Source organism: Panthera pardus, unplaced genomic scaffold (genome assembly GCF_024362965.1).
Source record: "Panthera pardus isolate Hobbes unplaced genomic scaffold, ASM2436296v1 HiC_scaffold_26, whole genome shotgun sequence".
Taxonomy (NCBI): domain Eukaryota; kingdom Metazoa; phylum Chordata; class Mammalia; order Carnivora; family Felidae; genus Panthera; species Panthera pardus.
In genome coordinates, this window is record NW_026526832.1 from 10,382,336 (window position 1) to 10,409,002 (window position 26,667).

The 26,667-nt window shown below is 41.2% G+C and overlaps 1 protein-coding gene and 1 long non-coding RNA gene across 5 annotated transcripts in view; one reads left to right on the forward strand and one right to left on the reverse strand.

Annotated features, from left to right (window-relative positions):
- RMDN2 (regulator of microtubule dynamics 2) overlaps positions 1 to 19,252 on the reverse strand; it is a 76,560-nt gene extending 57,308 nt beyond the window's left edge. For 2 of the 4 annotated variants that reach the window (XM_053890995.1, XM_019447271.2), the window contains exons 1-2: positions 17,031 to 17,152; positions 9,683 to 10,150 (exon numbers count right to left, since the gene is read on the reverse strand). In XM_053890995.1, coding sequence (XP_053746970.1) covers positions 9,683 to 10,134 — 452 coding nt within the window. In that variant the 5' untranslated portion in view covers positions 10,135 to 10,150; positions 17,031 to 17,152. Of the gene's footprint in view, positions 1 to 2,244; positions 2,396 to 9,682; positions 10,151 to 17,030; positions 17,153 to 19,159 lie in introns of those variants that run through there. The other 2 variants (XM_019447282.2, XM_053890996.1) reach the window with 2 other exon arrangements.
- LOC109265773 (uncharacterized) lies at positions 2,433 to 4,150 on the forward strand. Its single transcript, XR_002079360.2, has 2 exons — positions 2,433 to 2,581; positions 3,495 to 4,150. It is a non-coding gene; the product is annotated as an uncharacterized LOC109265773 (long non-coding RNA).
- Positions 19,253 to 26,667: the final 7,415 nt, after the last annotated feature.

The following is a 26,667-nucleotide window of genomic DNA, read 5'->3' on the forward strand; positions in this document are numbered from 1 at the left end:
CACACAAATGTATATGAAAATTATTTAGTCAAAATAACTGGTTTCAATATTGAAATATTCTACATGTTTCCATTATAATATGTTTGTATTTATAATTTGATCCTTATATTAGTAAAAATATCATCTGTCAGGGGGATGTCTGGCATGAGAAATGCAGCTAACAAGGCTAATATAAATGAAAATTTGCGAATTACAGAATATAGCTCTAGAGATGACATGGTAGGAATACTGTCCCTCATGATTAGAGTAGGATAAAAGAAAATGTTAAAACTCTCAAAGAATGTCATACATTTAGAAGATCTATATATCAATGTTTGATATTATTTTCAGATCACAGAAATAATTACGATCATCACCCAGAAATTTGAGACTAGTCAATTTGTAAGCAATTTGTTAAAAGCCAGAAACAGATTGATAACCTTTGACTTCCAAACTCCAATAATGTCAATAAACTATCTTTCAAAAAAATGACAGCAGTTACAGTTAAATTTAGAATGCAACATGAAGGTCTTTTTTTCCCCCAAAATGCAGTGAAATTTAGGAAGACAGATTTCTGTGAGAACTTGAGCAACGAATACCATGGACTATGGAGCGTGCCTGGTGGTAAAATTTCTGCTTTGAGCTACCCTTCGAAGAAAAGGCAAAGTCTGAGGCGACCTTATTTTAGGAACTGTAATAGATGAAGATGTGTCTTCATCTTGAGATGAAATAGCAATGTTTTCATCTTCCACAGAATCTGAAGCAATGTCATTCTGAGGTGGGATAAAGCTGGTGGCATTTTTACAAAGTGAAGAAAATCCAACATGACAGAGAAACAGGGGAAGTTACTCTTTGAGAGGGATGCTATCGAATCCTAGGTGGAAAATGAAAGACACAGTGACTTTGAGAACCAGGATGAAAGGAAACTTTCCTTGATTGGCCTCTTCCTTCGGTATCAGTAGCAATCTTGCCTTGTTGACAGGAATAGTAAATAGTGGGAAGAGAAAGTAAGGTGGCCGTGCTGTGTTGGTAGATGCTTCCATCAACAGTGTTCTGATGGGTTGAAGAGTTAGCTTTTGCTTCAAAATTCATAGAACACCTAATGTTATATTTGGGAGAACAAGAGCTTATGTATTTTTCAGCACTAGTCATACTTGAGCTTTTAGAAACGGTTTCAACTTCATCTGGATTAAAGATTTTATGACATCTTGATTGAAGATCAAAAAAACTAGTGCTCTCGTAACAGGAAATTATACTAAGTCTAGGGGCAGAGAAAAGTCTTTGGGATCTAAGGCCAAAATGGTTTGAGGAGAATTTTACATCACTGAAGCTGCTTTTTTCTTGAGAATCAAAATTGGCTCTACTTTGTTGACAGTCGGGGAAAATACCGCTTTTCTGAAATTTCACAAATAAAGAATATTTTCTTCCAGAGAAAGATGAGTGAGTAGATGCACTTGATGAAGAAGATAAATTTTTACTTCCTCTGCGTGAACTGACTTTACATACTGCAGATAGACGGGTTCTTTTAGGATCAAGAGATATAGTTCGATGAGTAATGGAAGAGAATCCAAGGTGCCGGTGGTCTGAAGTAACTTGATCTGCAGGATAATTTGGTAGCAAGCTCTGGTCGTCTTTGCAGTGGCTAGAGTGAGAAAAGTGTCAAATGAGGCAAAAAAGTAGGGAGCAGAGGTGGAAACCTGCCAAGGCTCCTGAAGAATAATATCCACTTTATCAATATGGAAACAATGGGGAATGAGAAAATAATGGCATCTGAATTCATGGTCACCCAGATGTACCCCCACGGAATGCCCTAGTCTAAAAGATTATCTCTACCAACACAATACCTGCCCAATCTACTAAATTGGGGGAAGATAAGTTGAAAGACTCAGGGAAACAGGCAAAAAGAAAGATCAGGGGAAATATACGAGAGGGCTGGAGCACAAAAGTCTCCCCTGAAGGAAAGGGTAGGTCTTCCTGTTTCAAATCATAATATCTGTTTGAGACTCTTGAACTACTATATTTAAAGGAGTTAAGTAGAATAAATTTATGCCCTGTTGACTACTACATTTTAAAATATTAACCACGATGGATGAAGTGGGACCTCTCTAGAGAGAAAACTGTAGATAAATATCCACATATTCCAGAGATTCAGTTACTATGGGAAACCAAAGGAAGCGATAAAGCTTGGTTTATGAATGCTTCAGTGTTCTTTAGCACGTGAGACATATGTAACAGTGGGTTTTCTTTTTCCTTCTAAAGGCTTACCTTAAGCATTTTCCCATGTTGAATTTAATCCAAAGTAAATCTCTCCCTTCCTTTCTAAGCCATCATCCTTAAGCCATAAAATGCCCTGTGTAGGTGGAACAGGTCAGAAGACTGAATGTTTAAGCTCCACGTGGAATTAACATGGCAATAACACGGAATGTGATGACAGCAGACTCTAGAATCTAATGACATCAGGTCAGGATAAAATTGTTCTGTGGCTCGCCTTTCTGAAAAGCTGCAATTCACGTGACTGGGGAATGTATTCTCTAATTCCATCGTGTTCAAGGAGTCAGCCAACAAATCAAGGACGAGAAAACAGTAGGATAAAGGCAGCAATGTATATAATATCTGCACAATCCTTTGCCCAGGACTGTCTCTCTCACTAGCTGCCCTTGGCCTACTAATTCATTCTACTTTCACACGAACACTCCTAAAGGCTTTTACACCCTCCGGTGATATGGAAAAGTGACCATTACAGACTTTGGTCAAGAGATATATTGAGAAGGAAAACAGAAACATAAATAGCAAACATCATTCCCCCCAAAATGCAACAAACCTTATCTACATTGGCAGCAAAGGCTGCCATCTGAAAAGTGTGGGCCACATGCGCAGATTACGGAGATCTGTGTGCGACTGTTTCTGACCCCGGGAAACAGCTTATACTCATTTCAAGACAAGGTTAACACAGTTTTCAGAAAAGAAATACTGTCCTCTCCTTTTCCAAACCAACCTGGAGCATTAGCTGTATAACAGGTGTGTGTGTGAAGTCACAGATGACATAAAAAACTGCCTCAAAAACATTTCTACTCCTCAATATCTTAAATACCCTGTTACTACCTCTTGTTTCTGTTCCCTTCCTCACAGTCTTCTTTGGGAAACCTTTGGACAAAATATTTTTCAAAAGGCCTAGGCCTCTCTAATTTTCATCATACAACTGTCAGTTTGGTAATCTGATTTTACCCTCCATACGAGCTAATACGTTCATTACCATTAATGTTTCATATGTGGTTCTTGGGTCAGAGAGACAGGACTTTCTTTGGCGCACAGCAAATCAAGCAGTATGATCACTGGCATCCACGTGCTGGTTCTCCCAGACCCCAGGTCCCACAGGGGCATTTGCGTCACTGATTTGCGTGACAAAGAAAGGATCGCTCAGTTTAGGGAATCCACCACTTTCACCACAGACAGGGAGCAAATCTGCTAAGAAACACGCAGTTGGCCCTGGAGGGAAACGTGACCTCATTCCTCAGGGTTTCTCACCACAATCCTGAGATTTGGCCTCGATATACAGTGGTCAGGCAGACCTTACACCCTTCCCAAAAATTAGCTCAAGACGGAACACAGACCTCAGTATAAAATGCAAAACTGTGAAACTCCCAGAAGATACCACGGGAGAAAAAAAAACCTAGATAAATTTGGGTGTGGCAATGACTTTTTAGATGGAACACCAAAGGTCTGCTCCCACTTCCTGGATCAGTCTTCAGTCCTTCTTTGGCAGGCTCACCCACTTCTGCCCGTTCCGGTCGGTACTGGTTCCAAAAGGCTCTGTACTCCACCTCTTCGCTCTTCGCATGTGACACATTCTGCCCGAGCAATGTCAGCCGTTCCTAGAGCATCAGCATCGTACACATTCTGGATGGATGCCTGGAACAGGAGCAACTTTCCCCGAAGACACGCTTCTCGCAGCCCCTCGGCTGCTTCCTTTCACAGGCCTCAGGCGGGTGAATGCCCAAGCTGGCAGTGACTTCCATCTATTGCCAAGTCCTGCCCAGAGGGTCTAACAACTGGCTCTACAATGCAAGGGAAGACTTGGCCCTTGTTGCTGTTGTTGGCCTTTGGGGCTCCGGCTAAAACTGGAATACAGTGTCTCTCTTTAACATTCTCTTACATTTTTTTTTGTTCATTCTGTTTGACTTGTGAGGCTTTGTTTTATTTCCTAATGGATCTTGAGTGTGAACCCAGTGCCTAGCACAGAGTAGACGCTCTCATTGAATGAATAAAAGGAATGCCAAGTTTTACCTTCCTTTGTTGTTTCATTTTTATTTTTTATAAAGTTTATTTATTTTGAGAGAAGGGAAGAGAGAGAGAGAGAGGAAATACAAGTGGGGGAGGGGCAGAGAGAGAGAGACGGAGAGAAAGAGAATCCCAAGCAGGCTCTGCACTGTCAGCACAGAGCTGAAGGCAGGGCTCGAACTCACAAACTGTGAGATCACTACCTGAGCCAAAATCAAGAGTCAGACACTTAATGGACTGAGCCGCCTAGGCGCCCCTCATTTTTAAAAGAAATTCACAGGGGCGCCTGGGTGGCTGAGTCGGTTAAGCGTCCGACTTCAGCTCAGGTCATGATCTCACGGCTTGTGGGTTCGAGCCCCACGTTGGGCTCTGTGCTAACAGCTCAGAGCCTGGAGCCTGCTTCGGATTCTGTGTCTCCCTCTCTCTCTGCCCCTCCCCCGCTCATGCTCGCTCTCTCTCTCTCTCTCTCAAAAATAAATAAACATAAAAAAAATTTTTTAATAAAAAAAAGAATGAAAGAGATTCACAGATGAGAAGACCAAAATAGAAATAAACTATGAAAAGATGCTCAATCTTATTAGTGTTCAGGGAAATGCAAACTGAAATAATGATTAGTTACTACAACCATCAGGTTGCCTAAAATTAAAAAGTCTAACTATAAGAATTTGTATGGGAAAATAAGAGTTCTCACAAACTGGCACACTCTAAAGAATAGTTTAGTTATACAGAATAACAATATATTTGGTTTACAATTCAGCATCCAATTCTAAGTATATACTTTCAAATCATTCTACATGTACCTAAGGGAATATGAAGGTGTTCAATAAAGCATTGGTTAAGGGAACAAAAAAATGGTGACCTAAATAAACATCTATCCAGGGAGAGAGAAATTAAGGCATATACCTATGATGAAATGCAACATAGCAACCGAAAAGAATGAGATAAATTTACATACATCAGCATGGAAAAAATCTCAAATAAAAACATTTGATGCAAAAGTGAGTAACAAAATGCTCTATACCATATAATGCCATTTATGTAAATCTTAAGACCCAAACACCATTTATTCATTGTTAACGCAAACATGCACACCTAGGGGAAACATTCAGACTTTCAAAGGAAGAATCTGCACTAACTATAAGACAATAGTTACCTCTGAGAGAAAGGACTGCAAAAAGGATTTCAATTACGTGTAGTTTTTTATTTTCAAAAATCCGATACAAAAACCAATTTTTGTGTGCAAATGTGTACTTCTACAACATGAAAGAATACAGAAGCACCCAGGGCGCCTGGGTGGCTCAGTCGGTTGAGCTTCCGACTTCAGCTCAGGTCATAATCTCACAGTCCATGAGTTCGAGCCCCGCGTTGGGCTCTGTGCTGACAGCTCAGAGCCTGGATCCTGCTTCAGATTCTGTGTCTCCCTCTCTCTCTGCCCCTCCCCTGCTCATGCTCTGTCTCTCTCTCTCTCAAAAATGAATAAATGTTAACAAAAAATTAAAAAAAAAAAAAGAATACAGAAGCACCCCATCATGAGTATCTGAATTTGTCTTTCTCTCAAGGCCTAGAGAAATGGAAGTCCAACCTTAAAACGGACTTAGCAAAAGTAAAAAGTAGTAAGAATAAAAAATGTAAATGAACTAAAAGCAAACATTGTATTTTGACTCATGAAATGAAAATGTAACGAGTTTTCAATAAAATCTCAAAAGTCTGTTTCTGGGGCACCTCACCATCCCCTGTATTTGCAGAAGTACTAGGTATTACGGCTTGTATCATGGCCCAGTTTTCTTTTGGGGGTAGATTTGTGGGGTTTTTCTTTTCAAATAATCAGAATTGTGTCTGTTGAAGCTATCACATGATGGAAAATGCCTAAGACAAGAAAAAAAGAAAGAAGGCCCATAGGGTCACTATACAACCCTGATTTACCTAACAGAATTGTCTCATTTTGAAACACATGTATTCTTTGTAAAGCCCAGATGAAATGAAGAATTATGAGTTTAATATGGGGTATTACTTTAATCCAAACTGTTAAAAGATGGAACTGTTGTGAGAGAGGTTTCTAAAGCTTTACATAACACTGTGATTTAAATAACCTTTTAGGAGCGCGCGGGTGTCCTGTTTCGGCTCAGGTCATGATCTCGCGGTTCGTGAGTTCAAGCTCCACGTCGGGCTCTGTGCTGACAGCTCGGAGCCTGGAGCCTGCTTCGGATTCTGTGTCTGCCTCTCTCTCTGCCCCCCCCCTGCTCGTGCTCTGCCTCTCAAAAATAAATAACCATTACAAACAAATCAAGAGCTTTTTAAACTCATGGTTCAACAGAGCAATATAGATAATGGTTGACCGAGAAAAGAACACTGAGCAGCCTGAAAAAAAAGATGAGCTAAAAAGGTTTCAGAAATAAGGCAGGACTCCAGTTTATGCTGAAAAACACCAACATGAACTTGCGACCTGAAAAATGTTGACAATGACTTTTCTTCACCCTGACCCGAAATGGGCCCAAACAAGCTCCAGTATCATCCTGCCTACAAACAGTGCGTGTCTTTACACCCAGATGCTGCTTTCTAGTGCTACTTGTCACTGAAAGGAACCGATGCTGCCAAGGCAGTAACTGACTCCAAGCCTTGGAGCAGGAACAGAAACAAAATCAGCGAGACATAATATTACCGAGAAGCACAGATGCTTTCCAAGATGTTCGTGCTGGTGCTAAGAAGGAAAAAGAAGAACCCTGACGGGCCCTCCGACGGCCCCGTTATGAGAATTTGAGCCTCAGGCATGATCGGATCTACAACAAAGTAGATGAAATCAGCTAAATCCAAAAAAGGCATAAATCCCTAAGTCTGTGATGATGCTGTGAACTAAGACATCATGCAGAAAACGCTAATAATATTTGCAGAAAACATGTTCTACTGACCTACCCACTCAAGTTGTTGACGCCCCCGAAGGATACAATTAGGTTTTTTTCCTTTCCTCGTGTAAAACAGTGTCAGCAAATTGTGACCGGCATCTCTTTCACTAAAAGAAGTCAAAATCTCTGGGAACCTTTAGCAAAAGATAAACTTTACATATGGAACATGCAACTGTCATTTGATGTTTTAATTTTGCTGTCAAGGACACACCCCAACTTAAATGTGGTGATGGGACTAGGGCAGAATCTGACCATGACCAGTCATTTCTGTCCCATGCAAGGTTTATAAGGACAGGCAATCTAAACTTTACACAAGTATACTTTATAAGGACTTTGTTTTTATTTTATCTTATTTTAAAAAATGTTTAATGTTTATTTATTTTTGAGAGACAGACAGACAACATGAGTGGGGAAGGGGCACAGAGAGAGGTAGACACAGAACATGAAGCAAGCTCCAGGCTCTGAGCTGTCAGCACAGAGCCCGACGCGGGGCTCGAACTCACAAACTGTGAGATCATGACCTGAGCCGAAGTCGGACGCTCAACCGACTGAGTCACCCAGGCGTTTTTAAAAAGTACTTTATTCACTTAAAACGTTTGACTCTAGGTTTTCATTTAGAAAGGTGTGTTAAAAATCTTTATCTTATTCCTCTCTCTCAAAAAAAAATCCAAATTAAGTGTTCGGTTGTTTTCTTTATTTTATTGAAGCACTGCTAAATAGGAGTAAGTTTTCCTCTACTTTATCAAGAGCCATTCACTGTAATCTAGTCCTGGTCCTTATCTCTATTCTAGTGCTCTGTTGCTAACAAAGGCACCCAAGCTCAATCTTGACATCAGTCTTAAAGTTTTTCTTATCAGCTGTCTGTGACTGTTATTCAGAAATTTCACAAATCCTTTTGAACTCACATAAACAATTTACGCCTACGCTGCTACTTGAAGTTACTCAAGTCCCACAATGACCTTCTTTTCATTTGTTCCAAACTTATCTCAAACTTTATCAAAGGTTGCCTCTCTTTCTAGAATTTTAGAATTTCTTGAACAAGACTGCGCTCTACCATGGTCTTTTTAGATTAAGGGCCACTCGGCCTCTTGATCTCCACTCCTTCACCAGGACTGCCATCCCCCCTCCCAGTCTAGCGGATCTTCTCTGGCTGGTCCTTAGTTCCATTATATCCTTCCTGAGATGTGATTGCCAAAGGGACTCCTCAGGAGGAAATGCTACAGAGTATGTAGATAAAGGTTGGATAACCGCTGCTGCTCTTCAAAAACTCTCATCGATGTCTAATGTTGTATTGGGATTTCTGTCTTCATGAGACTACTGAGCTGGTATTCTCTATACCCTTAACGATTAACTGATGTCTTTTGGAAGTTACAGTTCTGGATGATTTAGAACTATTTTCGGTTCCTTTTAAACAATCCATTGCCAATTTTCAAAATCAGTCCACGATTTGTTGCTGCTCAGGAACACAAGTGTCTAAGGCCTTCTTGTTATCTGGATCTATCATGTATCTTCCAGTATCTGAAAGATATTTTCATGTAGTTATGTGTCCGGTTTATGTATAAAAATGCTAAGTAATTCCAGTCCTAGCATGATGTCAAAGACCTGATCAACCATTTACATTTCTTTATCTATGAAATCACACTTTTATCGCTCCTGGTTGTCCCTTCTCGCCAGATCCCTTCTCTCAATTCCATGGTGATTTAGCAGAATACTCACTCGTTCAAGAAATATTTATTGGCATCTACTCTGCTATGTACAAGAATAAGGTGTTAAGAACATGGCAAAGGAAACAGAGTGTCCCTGCCCTAAAGAATTTCCAGCGATTACTTATTTATCTGCCTATTTTACTCCCTCACAAACACTAGTTAGGCACGATTTCTTTACCCATAAATCATTTGTTTTTCTTCTAAAAGAATATTATTTATGTTCTTGGCTTTAGAACTCAAAGGATGACCACTGAGGACAGCGAAAATGACAATGAATCACGCTAACACTTTCAAATCTTTCTAGGTCTGCACTGCCCAATTCGGTAAGCCACTAGTCCTGTGGCTATTTACATTTAAATTAATTACAATGAAACAGGATTAAAAATTCAGTTTCTCAGTTGCACTAGCTACATATCAGGTGCTTAACAGATATATGTGGCTAGTGGCTACCATAACGGCAACATCGATTTAGACCATTTCCATCATCACAGAAAGTTCTTATATAAGGGGTCATACCATGGCCACATACAAAAACAGGTTACACATTTTACAAATAATTACTGGCTTTTTCATTACTCACATGATGTCACCTCGTCCTAGTAAGTTACTTACATTCCTCTCGTCAAAGGAGTCTCAACTATCTTAAATACAGACCACGATTGAGTGTAGTTTTAAGTATGATGTAAGCCAAAATAATCATTCCTTTTTATATCTTATTGATAGCAGGATATATAACTGGACGTGCATAATGAAAGTACCTAAATAATAGCAATAACGAAATCATCAATTCAACATGGGAAACATCGTCAAGAAACTTACCCTCCTTCACTTTCTGCTTCCTCTGAACTATTACCTGTTGTGGGACTTTGAACGGTGGCAAGCCTTCTTTTTCTAGCTCTGTGTTGAGGACTTATCCTATGAACAGTTATTTTCCCTCCAAGTTCACCTTGTATACATTCCTCCAGCTTTGGAACAATTTCTTTAAGGACTCTGATTTCCTCTTTGAGTTCTTCCATATTTGTCAGTAATTCATTTAACTTCTCCAGTATCTGAAGCTGCCTTCCTTGAAAGATTGCGACTGTTCCACGGCCATTATACGTTTCATCTTGAAAAGTCATCGCATCAAACTTACTACCCAGAGAAAGAAATTTGGGTAAATTCAGTGCTGTCCTTGATTTACGAGCCTTGTGGTACCATAAGAGAAGCAAGCTGATTCCAGTAGTTCCCACCATGATGCCAAATATCAGTTCCTTATTTGTGGAATGAGGCATTTCTTGGGTTTTGTTTCTAAAATCGAAAGCATAAAGGTAAATGAATGTTGTTTCTGTCTTTGCCCAAGACAAAAATATGAAGGCTTTCTCAATCAACAAAAGCCAAGTCTACATGATAAACAACACACACACATACACACACACAATAAATAGTAAATGGGAATATGTTTACCTCTAAAATGTAGTGGCCCAATAGAAATATTTGCTTTGAGGATGTCACTGAAGTGCAGTCTAAAGTAGCAATTCTAATTCAGAATCTGTATTCTACATGACTGATTTGAAACGTACTGTATCATGTATTTTTAAAGACTATGATAATGGTAAAAGAAAAGCATCATTATACATTTCTGAAAAAAAAAATGACTTAAGAATTCAAACTGTGCTTAACTGTGTTTGAACCCCTTATAAAACGAGTGTGCTGATTTCTGGGTCTTATCTTTAAGGAAGTCCAAGGAGCTTTTTCTTAGCACCCAGTTCACATGTATACTTAGAATAATAAACAACATTTTAAAAGCCCAAGGATTTAGAATATAAAACATAGAAAGCTTTGGCAAGTTTGTAACGCACCTCATCTCTGTTTTATTCAACATGGAGAGCAAAAATGCTAACATGTACAGGCGTTATCTCTGGTCTTCTTTTTACCCGGAATTCCTCTGCTCCTTACATGTCTATTTCTGTCTGAAGTCTTAATGTTGTTATTTTCTTTAAATTTTCCTATTTTTTAAAGTAACAAGAATGTCATTTCTTAGAGTCTTTTCTCCATCTGAACTTTCACTGTTTGCATGTAAGGCTCAAGCCTTAGCTTGCCTAATTCCACATAAACTCAGCTACTTTGACTAAATGCATCATAATCTTTCTTTGGTGTACCCCATCTTCCCTAGTTTTATTGCTCATCTCTGGTTTTAAAATCAGAAGACCATTAAAGGCAAAAAAATATAAAGCTCCCTTTTCTTCCCAGACTTTAAAATGGCAGTAAATATATTAGTACTGTGATAAACTTCTGTGATTAGAGCAAAATACACTGAGGCTTTTTATGGACTTTGAAGTTCTCAAAATTATTTTCCCATCAATTTCCACTATTGTGTAAACAGGTAAACATCTATATTAAATGTTGGTAGCAACTTGGGGAAAATGTTACAAATAATGGTAAACTGTCCATTACAGGTATTTAAATTCACGAAATTTTTGGTTTGTTTTTCTTGACACTTTCTCCAGGAGATTAATCACTTTGATTCCCAAGAAAGAGGAAACAAATGAAGTTAAGTCCTATGATCTCCCAGGTTATTATTAATTGGAGGCAACTTCTGGACTATGGCACAGAAGGGGAAATCCAAACAAAGCCTGGTAGTTTACTGAGTTGAACAGAGATCAGAGTTCAGAGAAACCGAAGCACCTAGAATTTGTGTCACACAGTCCTGAAGATGAAGGGGAGTATGTAGACAAAGAGCTCTAGAAATATGCATAGGGGTCTCTTAAGTCTTTAAATGAATGCCAGTCTGCATATGCACGGAGTGAAACCCCATCAGACTAGTCAAAAGAACAATTTCCAGAAAGCATATAATATATATACATATATATATATGTGTATATATATATATGTGTGTATATATATATGTGTGTATATATATATATGTGTATATATATATATGTGTGTATATATATATATGTGTATATATATATATATATATATATATGCCTAAGATAAGAAAGAAACAAAAACAAAAACAAGCACAGCCTATGGGCAATATCAAGTAGTCTAACACATATATAAAGTTACAGGGAGGAAAAAGGGGCATAAAAAATATTTGAAGGAAAAATAGCCAAAAATTTTCTAAATTAAACAAAATCTATAAACCCAGAGATCCACAAAGGTCAACATAATCCAAGCAGAATTAAGTAAGCAAAAGTAAACCCAGGCACAATGTTATTAAAACACTGAGACCAGTGATAAAGAAGAAATCTTAGAAGTAGTCAGTGGGAGGGGTGCCTGGGTGGCTCAGTCGGTTAAGCGTCTGACTTCTGCTTAGGTCATGATCTCACAACTCAAGAGTTCAAGCCCCGCATGTTCTGTCCCTCCCTCACTTGCACTCTGCTTCTCTCTCTCTCTCAAAAATAAATAAACATTTAAAAAATTTTTTACAAAAGTACTCAGTGGGGAAAAAAAATGACATATTGTGTACAGGGGAAAAAGGGATAAGATTACAGCAGACATTGTCTCAGAGACATGGCCTTAGAAACTATTCAAGCAAAAAAACCAATGAAGTGACATCTTGAAAGTACTGAAAGAAATGGTCAACTTACATTTTCATATCCAGTGAAATATTTTCCAAAAATGAGGGTAAAACAAAGACTGTTTTGGGCAAAAGTTGAGAGAATCCATGCCATGAGACAAGCACTGCAAGAAATCCTAACAAAGTTTCTTCAGGCAGGAGGAAAATGATAACAGACAGAAACTTGATCTATACAAGAGATGTAATTCACCAGCAGTGAATTACACCAGCAGTGGCAAATACCTGGGTAAATACAAAAGTCATTTTTCTTGGGGCGCCTGGGTGGCTCAGTCGGTTAGGCGTCCGACTTCGGCTCAGGTCACGATCTCACGGTCCGTGAGTTCGAGCCCCGCGTCGGACTCTGGGCTGATGGCTCAGAGCCTGGAGCCTGTTTCAGATTCTGCGTCTCCCTCTCTCTCTGCCCCTCCCCCATTCATGCTCTGTCTCTCTCTGTCTCAAAAATAAATAAACGTTAAAAAAAAAAAAAAAGTCATTTTTCTCACTTTAAGATTTCTTTATAAGGGTGCCTGGGTGGCTCAGTCAGTTAAGCATTCGTGGGTTCAAGTGACACATCAGGTTCTCTGTTGTCAGTGCACAGCCCGCCTGAATCCTCTGCTTCCCCCTCTCTCTGCCCCTCCCCCGTGTGTGTGCATGCTCTCTCTTTCTCTCTTTCTCTCTCAAAAATAAATAAAAACACTAGAAGGTAAAAAAAAAAAGATTTCTTTATAAAATATTGGCTTATTACAGCAAAAATAATAGTAAACTATTACATAGAAGTAAAAAATTAGGACAACTGTAGCCCAAAGTATGGGAAGGGACAAGTAGGATATACTGTTGCAAGGGTCTTGGATTATAATGCAGTGTCATAATAATAAGTTAAAAGATGTACATTTGTAAATCCAAGGGCAAACACTAAACAAACAAACAATAATAACAGTAAAAAAAAAAAAACAAAAAACCTCTACAAAGGTATAAATAGTAAGTCAAGAGTGGAGATAAACATGCAATACTAAAGATATTCTATTAGTCCAAAAGAAGCCAGGGAAGGGGGAAAAAAACAAATGGGCAAACAGAAAGCCAGGAAAGAGAGAAGAAATCATGTAATGACTCTACAGGAAAAATGGTGCCAAAAAAAGATGGAGAAATAACAGTATTTCTGTTTGGGAATGGACGAAATCCAATTTTTTTCTAAAAGGAAGATAAAATGATGAAGTAGAAGAAAGATCAGAGAATCACAGCAGCAGTGAACTTGAGAAGGCAGAGGGTTGGAGGGACTGCAGTGCCCAAGTACAAACATTGACCTTTGATGGAAACACAAACCATTCATTCATAGTAATGAAAGAAAAGGCAGATTATGTGAACAGATTGAAGGTGGGTGGATGTGACAGTGGGAGCTTATGAAAGTCCTTTGTGGTGGCTTCATTGTTCTAAGTGAAATAGGAAACAAAATAAACAGCCGAGAGTGAAAACAGGGGAAGGCACACTGGAAACATATGAATTCCTATGGTCTATATCCCATGATCTCACATACTTAAGCAATGTATTGTTTTGGGGTTTTTTTAATTTCTTTATTTTTTTTAACGTTTATTTATCTTTGAGAGAGAGAGAGACAGAGCATGAGAGGGGTAGGGGCAGAGAGAGAGGGAGACACAATCTGAAGCAGGCTCCAGGCTCCGAGCTGTCAGCACAGAGCCCGACCTGAGGCTCAAACTCACAAGCTGTGAGATGGTGACCTGAGCCGAAGTCGGATGCTCAACGGACTGAGCCACCGGGGTGGCCCAAGGCATTGTTTCTTACACTCTAAATGACCAACTAAATGTGGTGTTTCAAATGATGCTCTATGGGAGAGCGAATAAGAATATTTCCAAGAAGTCTGCCTAAAAGAATGTCTCTTTAGATTTCTAAATAATACATTAGATGATACACATGAACACATGGAGTATCCTATCTGGATGTTCTATTTCATTACAGGTCTAAGTGTAAAAGAGAAGGAGTAATGATTTTAAAATAATTTTCTATGGGGCACCTAGAAGGCTCAGTTGGTTGAGCATCCGACTTCGGCTCAGGTCACGATCTTGCTTTTGTAGGTTCAAGCCCCGCATTGGGTTCTGTGCTCACGGCTCAGAGCCTGGAGCCTGCTTTGGATTCTGTGTCTCCCTCTCTCTCTGCCCCTCCCCTGCTCACACTCTGTCCCTCTGTGTCTCTTAAAAAAATAAAACGTTAAAAAAATTTTAAATAATAACTTTCCAGAAATTACCTCAGATGTTGGTGAATATTATACCCAAGGGAATTAAGAATCCCTTCTCTTAAAGCCAAGGATTCCAGTAGAAAGCCCGTATGCTTAATCTGGCCTGCCTGACCTCAGCGTAGTTTGCCTAGAATTGATTTTTTTAAGCAAAAAGCATTTTTACCTAGTTGCTAGAAACTGAACGGTAAGTCTAACCATTTGCCCACACCTACCCCATCCAGGAGACATGCCAGCAATAGATTGGGATCAATTGTAACTTCAGCTGAAGTTGTAGGTAATTATTCTTAGCCGTACTCTTTTATTTCCACAAAATAATGTATCACCAAACTAAATTATTTTGAAAGACTATTGCAAAAAGGCAACAGATACAAGAAAAGGTCCTACATGCTCATGGCTTCCATTTGCATCGTTCTCTAATGACCATGCGTAGAGCTTGGACATCTTGGCTTTTTGTCAATAAAAAGATTAATGCAGAATGTTCATATGCTGATCTTGAAGTCTATTAAAAGAAATCTTCCTATTCCGATTGTTTCTTGGCTCATTCCTGCCCGGCCTTCCTTGACTTTTACGTGAAAAAACGTAGCCTACTTTGAAAATTTTTTTCATTTAATAAGTAAATAAACGGAAGTCAAAATCTACCCAGGAAGGCGATCTTTTCCCTGAGATTGTACCAGTTTAAGGAGATGGCAAAGAGTATCAATTTTGTTTGAGCTTTTCTTTAGGGATTACACCAATTCCAAATTACCTCTTTGAGGCAGGTCCTACTATTACCTCTATTTTGCAGATGAGCAAACTGAGGCATACAGCTGTCAAGTCATTTACCCGGGGCCCATCCAACTAGGACAGGAAAACTGTCACCCGGGGAATTCCTGGATGTACTGGGGCATGAGGAAGATTCCGAAAGCATCAGTAAGGACATGAAGGAGAATGCTGGCTGGGCAGAGATGTTCAGAGTGGAAATATGACTTCAGAACTATTAAAATCAACTGGGGGGAGGGGAAACTAGAATCAATGGAGCAGGTATCGCTTTTAAATAACCACAATTAGAGCCTAACAGCGCACGATATGTTGGAGTTTTTTAACAGCATAAAATAAATGTGCTTCCAAGCCACGAATTTGAAAAATGCCACACGTTAAAAACAGTAACTAGCAAAGTAATAAATCAGAATACTTGCTTGCCTGCAGTATAATTTCAAAGGTTATGTTATTTACGCAACTTTTATGTTTAATTATCAAATTAGCACACACTCACACTTTAGTATAAAAACACATTGAAAAAAATCTATTGACTAGATAATCAAATGCTTATCATTATTCCTGTTACGAATTTCGATTTGTAAGGTGCTAGTAATAATGGTGGAAAATGATAGGCATTATTTTAATAAAAATTATGGGCATCTAAAATTAATGGGCAATACATAATTATCTGCAGATGAGAACCAAGAATCTTACTGAAGTAATAAATCATCAAAATGTTAACACTAAAGAAATTTTAGACATGTAAAATTTTTAGATATGTAAATTATGCTTTACCCAGTTACTTAGAATGTTTTCAGCAATATCCAGCACATAATCTTCGTTTAACTCATCAGCGGAATCTCAGGGGGAAGTACATAAAATATGTTAATTCTGGTACATGAGATGTATGAAAAATTTTGCAAGGATACAGGAACATCATGGGTTACACGCAGGCCTGAGGTTTATTTCCCAAGGGATTGTCTCCGAGACCTTGACTTGGCAATCAGATTCCCCACAGCGACCTGGATAACCTGATACTTTCTAAATGAATTCTAATACTCCTATTTTATCTAGGTTTTCACTGTTTTTCCTGTAATTTCTTTTAAATTTAGGGGTCGCTGACGTTTGGCTTATTTGCAAATGTTTGTGGCACTGAAAATCTGGCCTTCTTTTCGTGTAAAACAAAGAATTGGGAGTCTCAGCAAAACACAACACAACACAAATGTTTGCCAGAGGCTGAAAGGTCAGACCCAGGGGCGAAGGCTAAAGGCGACCCAGAGTCTCCGGCTGAAACTCCCCGGGTCTGCAGGGACCCGCCGGGGCCGCGGCAGCACACCGCCAGCTTTCCGCGCACCCACGACGGGCGGCCTGCGTGGAAACACCGGCGAGCTCCAGGGCTGAAGCTTCCAAACGCCGGCTCGGCGGGGCCGCGCCGGGGAGGAAGCCGCCCCAAGCCTAGTCTGACGCACCGCGGCGCCGGCCAGCGGGAGGACGCCTCGCAGGGAACCGGTGGCGCGGAGGACTCGCGCAGTACCCGGAAGTGCCGCGGCCGACGCCGGAAGTGCCGCCTCAGCCCTCCGCACCCCGGCCGCGTCCGGCCCCCGCCCGCCGAGCCGCCCGCTGCCCACCTCGGCACGCACCTTAGTTCGCCGCACGGGCCTCTCCGCCGTCGGAGAACCGGGGTCGGGGACCTGCGGCCGAGCGGACGAGAGCGGAGAGGAGCGGCGGGCGAACAGCAGTCCAGAGCCCGCGGGTCCCCTAGTCCGGCCCCGCGGCCGCCGCGTCCTGACCCAGATAGCGGAGGCGCCGGGGGAGGAGCCCGCGGCCGCTAGCCCTACGGCTCCCGCCTCTTCCCGCGGGGGGTTTGACTTAGCCGGGCGGGCGCCGAGAGCACCTTTCCCAGAAGGAGAGTGCGCTCCCCGGGCGCCTTGGCTCGCACCGCACATTGTTGCCGGGATGTCGCCTCCCCTCCAGGCCCGTCTCCCCCGGGGCCACCTGCCCTGGCTCCGGGCCACCCGCGCCTGGCTCAGCGCGTTCCATCCCATCTCTGCAGCTCCCCGAACCCGCTGGCCCCCGCTGGCCCCCTTCCGGCGCCGCCCCCTTCCCCATACCCTTCTTAGTTCCCCCTACGGGACACAACCTTGAACTTTGATCTGCAATACAGGGTAGCTCAGACGTCTTACACTACTTAGTAATCGTGTCCGCAACCACGTTTTCCTGACTTTAGCTCACGTTCCATTTTAATGGAGAAAATCCCCATCCTCTTCGTACCCCCACCATCCTGAGTTGCCTTTATGTGAAAACCACTGTCTTCTCAGATGCCTAACATTCGAGATTTTACCCAGTTTCACGTTCTGTGGTTTGTATAATGAAAACAAACTGCCAAATAAAAACTACACGTTCAAAGAGCCGCGGTGGAGGATAACTGAAGCTCCAAGTTTCCCAAGTCAGACCTGGAAACTGGAGGCAGAGCCAACAGCCACAGCAAAAATACTGGTGATCACGTGTTACACTTACTTCCTGCTTCCTTCATCATACGAATTATCTTATTCCATTTTCCCAGCAATGCAGTGAGATAAACAACATTGCAGGCGAGGTAACCAAGGCTTGGAGAGGTGAAGACACTTGGCCCCGGCCACACAGTCACTTTTAGAGGCAATAATCAGGGGCCCTTGGGTGGCTCAGTCCGTTAAGTGCCCGACTTCAGCTCGGGTCGTGGTCTCATGGTTCCAGAGTTGGAGCCCTGCATCAGGCTCTGTGCTGTCAGCATGGAGCCTGCTTGGATTCTGTCTCTTTCCCTCTCTCTGCCCCTTGCCTACTCTCTCTCTCTCTCTCTCTCTCTCTCTCTCTCTCTGTCTCTCTCTCTGTCTCTAAATAAATAAATAAACTTTAGCAGCAATAATCAAACCTAGCTTTGTCTGAGAGCCTTTCCTCTTGACCACACCCTGTGAGCCCAGCTGGACTGCAGGCCTCCATGCCTGATGGACCACTTGACCAAGGAGGCTCAACAAAACAGCTTTCCTAAGCACATTACACCAGTTCTTACGTGATACTGTCCTGTCAGAATCTCCCACCCCAGTTATTTGGGATTCAACCCTCACTGCCTCTTACAAGAGGGACTGAATCTCCAGATCAGAGGACTTTATCCTATGGGGAGCTTCTCTCTAGGGGTTTACCATTATCTCTAAGCCACAGGATGCATACAGAATTATGGTGGGTCTATCGTGTTCAGGTTAGGCTAGGAATAGACTTGGGGAAAAGAGGAAAAATAATACTGTGTCTAATGCAAGCAGGGTGTTTTGGGGGCATTTTTCCTTTTGGGGGACCCCTGACACAAGAAACACAAGAAAGTTATTCCCCCCAAGTGATGAGATTCCTATGACTAAATTGGACCTTCCAAGGGAAAAAGGCTTTTTTTTGAAAAAGGCATAAGAATAATTTTATTAACTGTTTCCACAAGCCTAAGTAATTAGTGTAATAAACTACGTATTCATCACTTAAATACAATAAAATAGTTGACCCAATATTCCTGTGCTGAATAAATCTTAACAGGTATTTTAGAAAAGTATGTATGAAAGAAAAATTAGCAACAATATTTATGTAATACTAGTTAGCAATTCAATGTTGAAACAATTTATTAAATATGGTTACCTCATTGAAATATGGAGTTCATTTTAAAAACTTTCTGTCTGGCTAAAAAAAATAAGTTTTTGTTCAGTGAAGAAAGTCATCTGCAGAAAGGCATATACTTTGCCTGATTGATACTAACCTTGTTCGACGATGATCAGTTTTTCCGGCACACTTGAAGAGAGGAATGAAATTTCTTCAGAAATTGCAGGCGGCTTTTTAAGTCACATTCTTACACTGAATTTTTTTTTTTTTTTTTTTTTTTGTCGGCCTGTTCAAAGTTCAAAGCACAGCCTTGGATCCACTTGAAAATGGAACTCAACGTATTCAGAGTACAGAGTAATTTTGCCCCTCCCCTCTGCCTTTTTTCTTCATCTTGAGAGAAAATGTTCAGGGACATTTTCTGATTTATATGTCAACTTCACAGGGCAAGGTCAGTTTCTTTGTGGCAGATTCAAAACAAAGTCAAATGTTCATCAGTTAGGCAAAACACTGTTGCAATACATGTATGTACAAAGTAGTTAAAATAACTGGATAGTTTTAATTATACATAAGGAGAACAAAAGATTTCATTTTGAACCTGGGTGATAGGCAAATTTTGCAGGAGGTTCTGCTGGGGAAAATTTAGGTTAGCAGTTTCCCAGACCTACTCTCCTCAGACTATACAAACAGAAGTCATTTTCTCCTTAGACGCAGATCTCTTTCAAAAAATTATTCAGTGGACACAGCCTCTTGGTATGCAAATAAATCTGTAGGAAGAATTCATTCTATGCCACAAGAGAGACTCATTAATTAACCAACCATTGTTAAAACTTTTTCCATTTTATAAAGATTGTAGTCCCATCATTATAATTAAGACGAGTAGACTCTCATTCAGAAAAGTGAATCTAAAAACAGATGAAGATTGGAATTCATTCCCGTAATGATTTTAGAAGAAAACTTGCTTCATAAAGCAGGTGACTAACCCATAGGCATTATGATCCAAAATAATTGTGGTTTGTTTGGAACTTAGAACATATCTTACAAGAATCATGCCATAATTGTGCTTTGTTTTCTAAGTAACCCCATAAAATCCTTTGTAATCTACACAATAACATACTATATGATTTCAGTTGAATTCTCACTCAGAACTGCTGATGTCAGGCTATCACCAATCTGTAGCTATGGCCTTCACTGTTTCCACTTAGGAAAAAAAAAGAAAAAAGGGGACTTGTCCCGGCCAGCTGCAGCAGCTAATAACTGTCTGATGAAAAGAGAGAACCCATATCGTAACTATTGCATCTGCTTACCTGCTAATGAAAAAAAAAAAAAAAAAAAAATTCTTCCTACCTCCAACCACAGGATCTGCTGAGTTTTCTAGCAAGGAAAGAACTATCCATTCAGCCACAGGGTAGTCACTCATGGTACAGGAAGTATAACTCAAGGGGTGTCTGTATTTAATAAATGAAAGACTCTTAAACTAATTTTAATCATTGAGATATTCACATAGAAAAATGCAATGCAACTTTCCAGAGTGACAGTAGTTTAAAAAAGTATATTTAATTGTGAGAACCCAACTTTCGACATAAAGGCACTTCTATCATTATGGTTTGCTAAATACTTGTGATTGTGAAGGCACGACCAAAAGTAAGTAGTTGTGTTTTCTCCTCCTTTTAAGGGGTAAAAGCTGTAAAGATCTTTCAACAAGATGATATAATTGCCAGGGTGCCTGGGTGGCTCAGTCGGTTGAGCGTCCGACTTCAGTTCAGGTCATGATCTCACAGCTCGTGAGTTCGAGCCTGGCGTCAGGCTCTGTGCTGACAGCTCAGAGCCTGGGGCCTGCTTCGCATTCTGTGCCTCCCTCTCTCTCTGCCCCAACCCACTCGCATTCTGTCTCTGTCTCTCTCAAAAATAAGTAAACATTAAAAAAAAAAAAAGATGATGTAATTGCCACTCTGGCTCAGGTTAGAGCTTCAACAGCATCAAATATCTAAAGGAAAAATGAAAATTTCAGTTGATCCAAATATTTTTAAATACTTTGCTACCACCAACTATCCTTCCGCAAAAAGCTTCTTAACCCTGCTTTGCCTTTGGTGTTTATACCTTATCTCACATGGGGAACTACCAAAAGCTGTGAGAGAAAACTTTCTATTCACAGACTTCGCTTCTTGATCCCCCAACCATTTATCAGCCCAATACAGGAAACCACTAACACTACTCTCACTAAGGCGACAGAGTCTCCTGATTTCCCAAATTAGTGGCTTTTGATCTCTTTGGAACAGGGTTTTTCAACCTCAGTCCTACCGACTTTGGGGACTAGAGAATTGTTCGTTGTAGGGAGAATTCCCTGTTGTGGGATGTTTAACAGCATCCGTGGCCTCCACCCTCTAGTTAACCGGTAGACCTATAAATTGACATGTAACTTCATGGAATCTCAGCCCTTACTTAACAGTGAATAGCCCAAACACTCGTGCATTCTTCTAAAGAATTAAATACCCCCTGGGCAAGCTTGTTAAGCAATGCTGCAACATTGAAAGAATGTGATGTGAGTTCTGAATTTCTAAGGTTAGATTATTTTTCTTAAAGCATGGGCCCAGGTCTGATTCATTTTTCTACCCTCAGTACTTGACATTTACTAATATACATCTTGAATGAATAAAAAGACTGATGGATAAATTCAAATACCTCAGCATCTATATTCTTTAACCTGAATTCTCAACCTGAAGTTTGGCAAGTGTGCACATACGTAGCCAGCCTACCTGATTGCTTTAAAAAATGTTTTCTTGTAAATGGTTAATGCCAGGTAAGGTACGTTATGGAGGAGAAAGGACCATTGGTCATGGAATATGGAATTTGTGGGGAAACGGAGAAAGGACAACTCAACTATCCAAAATTAAATGGAATATTTGACTTTACCTCAAAGACCTAAATTTTGCCTGAAGCTAGCTCTGGTTATCAAACCACTTTTTCTCATCAGGATTATACTATCCTGTGTTTGGAATTCTTTCTAAAAATGTATACTTCAGAAAGGTTTAGTGTCACTGGTTCCTGCTTTGCAAGGCCCATTAAATCTTGTAGGTAGCATTTGTAACTAAAATAGCAAAGTGAATGATTAGGACATTTATGTGCATATTCATCAACTAGACTGCTTGCTTATTTTGTAGACTCTCTGACCACCAAGACTTCAGATTCTTAGCTTTGAGTTGGGGCCCAGGAACTTGCATTTCAAAATATTATTCTGGGGGCCCCTGAGTGGCTCAGTCGGTTGAGCGTCCAACTTCGGCTCAGGTCATGGTCTCGCACCCTATGAGTTCAAGCCCCGTGTCGGGCTCTGTGCTGACAGCTCAGAGCCTGGAGCCTGCTTCGGATTCTGTGTCCCTCTCTTGTGCTGCCGCTCATCTGCTCCTGCTCTCTGTCTCTCTTAAGAATAAATAAGACATTAAAAAACAATTAAGCAAAATATTATTCTGACTTGATGTCGCATGGGCCACCCTTTGAAGAAACTTTGCACTGTAACAGTATTTCTAAAGTAAAAATGAGGTAAGGCAGCGTTATACTGGAGGAACCACTGTTAAGTCTGTTCTTTATTCATTTTTGGTGTTTTGTGCAAAAACAGAGGTTCAAAGACCGTGTTGAAAAAAGAAACCAAATGAAATTCAGGTTTGGGAATCTGCGTACCTCTTCAGGGGTCCTTCTTGTAATTTTTCCTGTGCACAGGGACGAACAGGTGAACAAGTGCAAAGATAAGGAAGGGTAAGAAAGGCCCACGAGGATCCATTCTCAAGATTCCAACTCTTGGTACTTTTCATTTATCTTGTACACTATGGCTTAGGCACTTATTAGACTCACTTCCTGAGATCATCAATCAGATCGTTGAAGGGAATACACAGGGGATTTCTTTAAGAGTTGTGGTGGGAAGAAGAAAACTGTAAAGAATGAAAATCTAGATGCACACAGTCACGAAAAATAGTACAGAAGCTCTCCACTCTGTGCTCATGTATGTTTGCAATATCTGAATACCCAGGATGATAAGGAAATCATCTATTTGGTCTGTCATGGTACTATGCAAGAGCCATTGAAAAGCACCATGGACTGTTTCCGATTCTGTGTCTCCCTCTCTCTCTGCCCCTCCCCCATTCATGCTCTGTCTCTCTCTGTCCCAAAAATAAATAAAAAACGTTGAAAAAAAATTAAAAAAAAAAAAAAAAGGGGCGCCTGGGTGGCGCAGTCGGTTAAGCGTCCGACTTCAGCCAGGTCATGATCTCGCGGTCCGTGAGTTCGAGCCCCGCGTCAGGCTCTGGGCTGATGGCTCGGAGCCTGGAGCCTGTTTCCGATTCTGTGTCTCCCTCTCTCTCTGCCCCTCCCCCGTTCATGCTCTGTCTCTCTCTGTCCCAAAAATAAATAAAAAACGTTGAAAAAAAAATTTAAAAAAAAAAAAAAAAAAGAAAAGCACCATGGAGTGCCAGAGAAACCCCTATGGGGAACAGATCCAGACTAGGAGGAAAAGCTCTGAGAGGGGTGGTCCTGAGAGGACAGAGGGGCTGGGAGTAGGGTGGACCTCCAGAGAGAATGAAGCATTTAGCTCTGGAGAATAAAATGGAGGTGAAAGGGAAGGGGACTCCCTCCCTTTAAATCCAGGACAATTAGAACACAACCTAAAATATTTTTATTCCATTTTCACAGCGTATGGAAATTAGTTCTCTTTCCTATGACTTTTAATGTATTGCTTGCCTGCAAGTAACAGAAAACCAACTTGACATGTCTTAAACACTTAAGGTTTTTATCATCTCATATCTCAAAAAGTCTGGAGATCAGATTGATTCAGCATCTCAACAGTACCATTAGGAGCCAGACACTTACCATATTTCCGAGCTGCAACCCACTGCGTGTTCACTTTTGCCTTAGGCCTGCGTCCTCATGGTTGGAAAATGGCTGCCCCAGCTCCAGGAATCAGGCCCTTTCACCATTGCTTCAAAGGGCAGGAGGGAAGAAGAAGGCCATCTCTTTTTTTGTTTTTTTTTTTTTATGACTAAGGACAATTTCCCCGGGTGTTCCTTATGTCTCAGTGGTTGTAACTGATCATACCCACGCCATCACCATAAGGGAGCTGTTTCAGAACAACAAACAACTGTCCTTTGCACCTCTGTTGTAGGAGGCAGACTGTCAAACAGGAAGAATAGGAAGGAGACTGGCTATTGGGCAGAGCAACTTGTGGGCGAGCAAACAAAATTGTTTCATGAGCAGATATAGTGTTTCTGCCTAGGTGTTTCAATACAAGTGAGTCAGATTTCTAAACCTGGCTTCATATTAGAATAGCTCAGGCCCAGATATTTCCTATCTCCTGAGAGTAATTCTAGCCCATTAACTCACTTGAGAGAACAGGGTGTTGGTTATGAGCTCGCTCTCCCACTAACACGTTTTTTTGCACTTGAAGGAGCAATGTCTGTGTGAAAAAGGAGAATGTGTTCCGACATATTATGGTTGCCAGAAACACAGTGAACAGAGGTCCAAAAATACGGGAGGTCGAGAAAGAGTTTTGTTTTGTAGAGATCACATTTGTATTCATGCAAAAACAGCTTTCACTGCTTTTCCTTTTGTACACATACAAACAAATTTCCAATTGGCCATGAAAGATTTGTGGAGGCGCCCCGTGTCTAATGACACTTAAAAAAAAAAAAAAAAAAGGATTCTGGCTTTTACCTTCACAGTGTGGGAGTCACGGAGTTAGTGGATCCTTACAGAGATCCTACCACGGTATCTTCAGTAAAACAAAATATCGCTAGTAGAGTAGATAAGCCTTTCAGTCAGAAGATTCAAATATGCAGAAATGTCACTTTCTTTATTAATCTGTACCTGAACTCCATGCTGGATCTTTTAATCCTGGCTAGCAACGCAACAGCAGAGATTAATATCACCGATTCAGGGGAACTCGGTTGCTTCTAGATTTTAAATCTGGGAATCTTCCACTCCAATTCACCCTCTCTCCTTCTCCCTGAGGGTGAGCTAAGCTCTTAGGGAGGCTCATGTATCATCCTGGCACCTCACTAGTGTGGCCATGCTCTGTTCCCATTCACTTCTCATGCCAGGGAACTTGTTTCTGCCTCCACCCCCCAAACCCTCCCTCCACTCTGTCCTTGGGCTCATACTCTGGCTTCAGGAGCTGGGGTCCATGGCGGCCTTTGATTTCAAGGTCTAGCGTTTTGTTTTCTTTTGCATCACAACTGCAAGCTTTTTCTGCTCTCTGGCCCTCCCAGCACTCTGCACGCCCCCTGCCCCCTCCATCCTTAGGGGTTTAGAAACTCTTGCCCGGCTTTCTTACCTGGGTGGGGTAACAGAACTTTCTGAGGCAAACTGGCCCGTTAATTTAAAAAAAAAAAAAAATGGTGACACAATTAAGGACAGCAATCTAACGAAAGACTCCCGACCTCGAGATTTTCCAAATCCTCACTTTCCTTTTATACAGTTGTGTGCATGTGGAGATTTATCACAGAGGAAAATTAGAAATCAGCCTTGCTTCCGACACCACAAGCACGGGTCTGGGAAAAGCAGGAAGAATTTGATCCTCTCTTCTTAGATAAGGGAACAAAGTCAGAGATAAGATAATGTTGCCTTGGGAAAAAAATGTTTCCTTTCAGTGGTTTTCCTCCTGGGAGCCTGATTAGTCTGTGGGGATTCAATACTCAGAGCTGAGTCAGTGTGGGTTTCTGTGCCGGTGAGCTGTGCACCTAAAGCATTCAGTTTCGGGGCGCCTGGGTGGCTCAGTTGGTTAACCGTCAGAGCCTTGGTTTGGCTCAGGTCATGATCTCACTGTTCGTGGGTTCAAGCCCCACGTTGGGCTTTGCAATGACCTTGTGGAGCCTGGTTGGGATTCTGTCTCTTTCCCTTACTCTCTGCCCCTCTCCCCCTTGCCCTCTCTCTCTCTCCCTCTCTCAAAATAAATTTAAATTTTTTTTAAATGTTTATTTATTTTTGAGACAGGGAGAGACAGAGCATGAACGGGGGAGGGTCAGAGAGAGGGAGACACAGAATCTGAAACAGGCTCCAAGCTCTGAGCTGTCAGCACAGAGCCCGACGCGGGGCTCGAACTCATGGGCCGCGAGATCATGACCTGAGCCGAAGCCGGCCGCTCAACCGACTGAGCCACCCAGGTGTCCCCAAAATAAATTTAAAAAAAGCACTCAGCATTGTGAAATGAAGAGCTGCCGAATACTAAGTACCCCCACATTGAATCAGCACCACCAGGCTCTGGGTGCCCTGGGACCTGTGTACTGGAACTAAAACAGAGGGGGCTCCTGTGTGACTCTGTCGGTTGGGCTTCTGACTCTTGATTTCGGCTCAGGTCATGATCTCACAGTTCATGGGATGCGATTCTCTCTCTCCCTCTCTCTCTGCTCCTACCCCGCTTGTGCACTCTCTCTCTCAAAATAAATGGATAGACTTAAGGAAAAAAAATTAAAAACAAAACATGGAAAGAAAAAGCTGACGGATATAGTTTCATAATTTCTAAATATTCTTTCATACGAGTTACAGGAAGAGTTTTGAATGATGACGGTCTGTGTGTTTTAAGTACATACATGTTAAAGGTTAACATTTAAGTTAGGAAGAAGTTTTGCATGGATGTAAATCTATCAAGAATCGTTCTGGGGGCGGTGGTCACCAGGGTTGTTTCGT